Genomic DNA, 3,380 nt, shown 5'->3' with positions numbered 1-3,380 from the left:
TTTAAAAAATAAAAATAAACATACACGTTTCATTTTTTAAATATCCGTTTATATTTATATATAATATGGAGATAGAAAATTTGATATACCTATGGCCTATGGAGATAAAAAAAAAAAAATTTAATTAGTATATAATTACAAGAAAAATATTTAAAAATAATAATGAAATCTTTTTATTTTTAAAACAAAACAAAAAGGACGAGCATAAACCTCTCGTTCGGACTCAAAAGCTAGAATTAATCGCAGTGTGAATATCATATTTTGCGCGTGTTAATTAGTTTAGTGTCAGCGTACCCACAGACCATCGACTTTACTTTATTATTACTTTTAATTTTGTATAACTGGTGAAATGTATATCAACATTTTTAAAATGGTTTGGTCCCCAGCGGTCAATTTGGATTGGATTCCTTGGATCGGCTCACTCTACCACACAAATTAAATGGGACTCACTTGAAGGCGGGCTTAAATAGGCCTACCCGTGCAGATCGCAGGCTTAGGCGGGCCAGTTCAAGACGAGCTTCGGTTGGTCCGCGAGCCTGGAAAGAAGTGGCAAAAAATTTACGCTCCCCCAACAGTATTATAAGAATCGTTACTGAACATCTCTCCTGTAATTAGTATAAGGATATGTTTAATCGCTCTCGCCTGCTCTGGGTTAGTTTTGACACCCTTACACATCGGGCTTAAGCCCTCCCCTATTTATTTGAATTCTAAAGGTCCATCATAGGGCCCAGAAACACAGCCTATAAGTCAATTTTCCGGTGATATGTAAATTTTTTTAATGAAAATTATAAATTTTTTGTATTAATTACTTTGTATATAAAATATAAACGTGTGGAATCAATGATTAAGAATTTTATTGATATTTTTTGTAAATATTTAATTATGAAATGAAATGAAATTTTTAATTAATCCTAATGATTTTTCTTTATTATTTCTTGGGCTGACCCGCGGACCGGTTTGCCTAACTTGTAATCTACCTTGTGTTGGATTGAGTTCAGTTAGAGATTTCCAACCAGTCGGAATGACATGAGTTGGCCAGTTTGACCGTTGTAGTATTATGGTTTTTTTTTTTTTAAGAAAAAATTAATTAAATCGTAATCGATTATTTGTTTTAATTATAATAATCTTATTCATACATGGGAAGAAGAATATTCGCATAAGTTCTCCATGATTAATCTCCATTTTGAGGGTTGGTGCTGCTAATACGGTGGTTTAGTCATATATAATTACGTTTGGTAGGCAATTTTTAGGTTTACATCTTTTGTGTTATTCTCTTTATGTGTTTTTTTTAATCAACTCGTGTTTATGTTCCAACGTTGTTTAGAGCGAAAATGATCCTACTTAGATGCACCCTCGAGTAAATTCGATCCATCATCGATATGTCAAAATTAAGTTTTAATATTGTATCTTTAGTTTTATTTATTTTTTTTACAATTTTATTTATATAGTTTTAGAAATTTATATATTAAAAAAAAAAAACCAAAAAAAAAACCCAAAAAGAGCATGCGTGAATGAGAAATTTGGAATAAAAATATAATATATATAGTCAATAATTTCCCACGTGTATTATTATATTTCCAGTAATATTATACATATATACTATATAGACCTCCTTCGTCTTCAATTCTTTGACTCGCAAGAGCGCATATATACACGCAGTGTCTGCGTTTTTTGCAGGAAGAAAATGGCTGGTGCGAGTGTGTGTGAATCCATGGAAGAGTTTCTGAAGCAGTGTGAACGGTCCGGAGACTCGGCGTACAGTGCGCTACGATCACTCTTGGAGAGACTAGAGGACCCGAGTACCCGAATCAATGCTCGGATCTTCCTTTCGGATCTCCAGAAACGGTTTGCATCTGACGGAGCCTCTCAGAGTTGCCTTCAGACTCACCATTTCCAAATTCAAGACATCTACCTCGATCAGTATGAAGGTCAACCACCTTTTCCACATTTCAATTGCTTGTGTTTTTTTTATTATTGGATGATTCTGTTTGTTTCTAATGATTTGATGGAAAGTTTCTTGTCGGGAGGTTTAACCAGGCAATTAACAGAATTTTTGGATGGTTTTACGGTATTTATGTTTTGGATTTTATGTCTAATCGTTTGAGATAGTAGGAAGTGCTTACTTTGGGAAAAAAGCGAGCAGACTTTATGAATTCCTTGTAAGATTTCACGATGTTGACCTATGGTTTATCTTCTAATTCGTAGTTTTATTTTGGATTATATGGTAGTACGGTTTATAAAACGTCGGTGATCAAGTGCCAAAAATTATCCGTTTTGATATGCTGACCAAAAGCTTTTCGGATATTTGGTTTTGTTTTGGAGTTTCTGGGAAAGACTTTAGAGAAGATATTTTTGGCAATAGTTTCGTGGAATATGATTGGTGTTTTTTGGGACAATGAATAGAACTGTTGAGTAAGAAATTATTGGATAAAGTTATTTAAAGTTTAAAAATATTATTTTTAGGGATATAATTTAATCAAGCAAAAATTATTTCAGGCAAAAAATGAAAATATATATATAAAAAAACTTTATCCCATCAATTATGTTTTGAGCGATCATTTGTTCTTTTTATTTTGGTTGAACAAATGAAAGAAGTAAGAGGAAGCAGTGACTGTCGAAGTCTTAAAAGGGATACATACGTTACTCGAGTTCGGCTTAGGCTTACTACGAGGAAGGGATTCAGAGAATGCAGTTACGAGTGGTTTTATGGGTTAGTTTGAATATTAGGTGATTTCTTAGTACTCTTAGTATGTGTCTACGACAATCAATAATCAATCCACATCTTGGATAGCTTCGAATGAGTTTAATTGCCAACTTTTATTGCTCCATCCATATATATCTGACCTTTATAGGTTCCTTTTATGATATCAAATTCCATTTAATAGCAGACTGAAATGTTTTTGTAACAGTTTTTACTTCTCCCTATTTGCAGAACACTCTAGTAGCATTTACACTTGTGTACACTTTATTACAGGTTTTCAGAAGAGAAAGAAGCTTAAGATGATGGTAATACCAAGCATTTTTGTCCCTGAGGATTGGTCCTTCACTTTCTATGAGGGACTGAACAGGCATCCGGACTCAACTTTTACGGAGAAGACGGTAGCTGAGCTTGGTTGTGGATATGGATGGATATCCATTGCAGTTGCTGAGAAATGGTTGCCTCTAAAGGTCTAGAATCATTCAATCCTAACAGTTTTTTGGTTGTGCATTTTATTTCTCGTAATATGTTAAAGTTTTCATGCATCCCATATCCAGATATTATACCTTTTATTGTGTTCCACTCATTGTACTGAGACTTGATAACTAAGTCTATTGAGGTTTCTTAGTGGACTCAAATCACTTTGCAGGTATATGGACTTGATATAAATCCAAGAGCAGTT

General features: G+C 33.6%; 1 protein-coding gene across 1 annotated transcript in view; it reads left to right on the top strand.

The window, feature by feature from the left end:
* The first annotated feature begins 1,606 nt into the window (after window positions 1–1,606).
* Window positions 1,607–3,380, top strand: part of LOC140983929 (methionine S-methyltransferase-like) — an 8,567-nt gene continuing 6,793 nt past the window's right edge. The window contains exons 1-3 of the mRNA XM_073451082.1: window positions 1,607–1,928; window positions 2,975–3,168; window positions 3,348–3,377. Of these exons, the coding sequence (XP_073307183.1) occupies window positions 1,685–1,928; window positions 2,975–3,168; window positions 3,348–3,377 (468 nt within the window). The 5' untranslated portion in view covers window positions 1,607–1,684. The remainder of the gene's footprint in view (window positions 1,929–2,974; window positions 3,169–3,347; window positions 3,378–3,380) is intronic.

Source organism: Primulina huaijiensis, chromosome 9 (genome assembly GCF_012295235.1).
Source record: "Primulina huaijiensis isolate GDHJ02 chromosome 9, ASM1229523v2, whole genome shotgun sequence".
In the NCBI taxonomy this organism is placed as follows: domain Eukaryota; kingdom Viridiplantae; phylum Streptophyta; class Magnoliopsida; order Lamiales; family Gesneriaceae; genus Primulina; species Primulina huaijiensis.
This window is presented reverse-complemented; position numbering and strand designations above follow the sequence as displayed.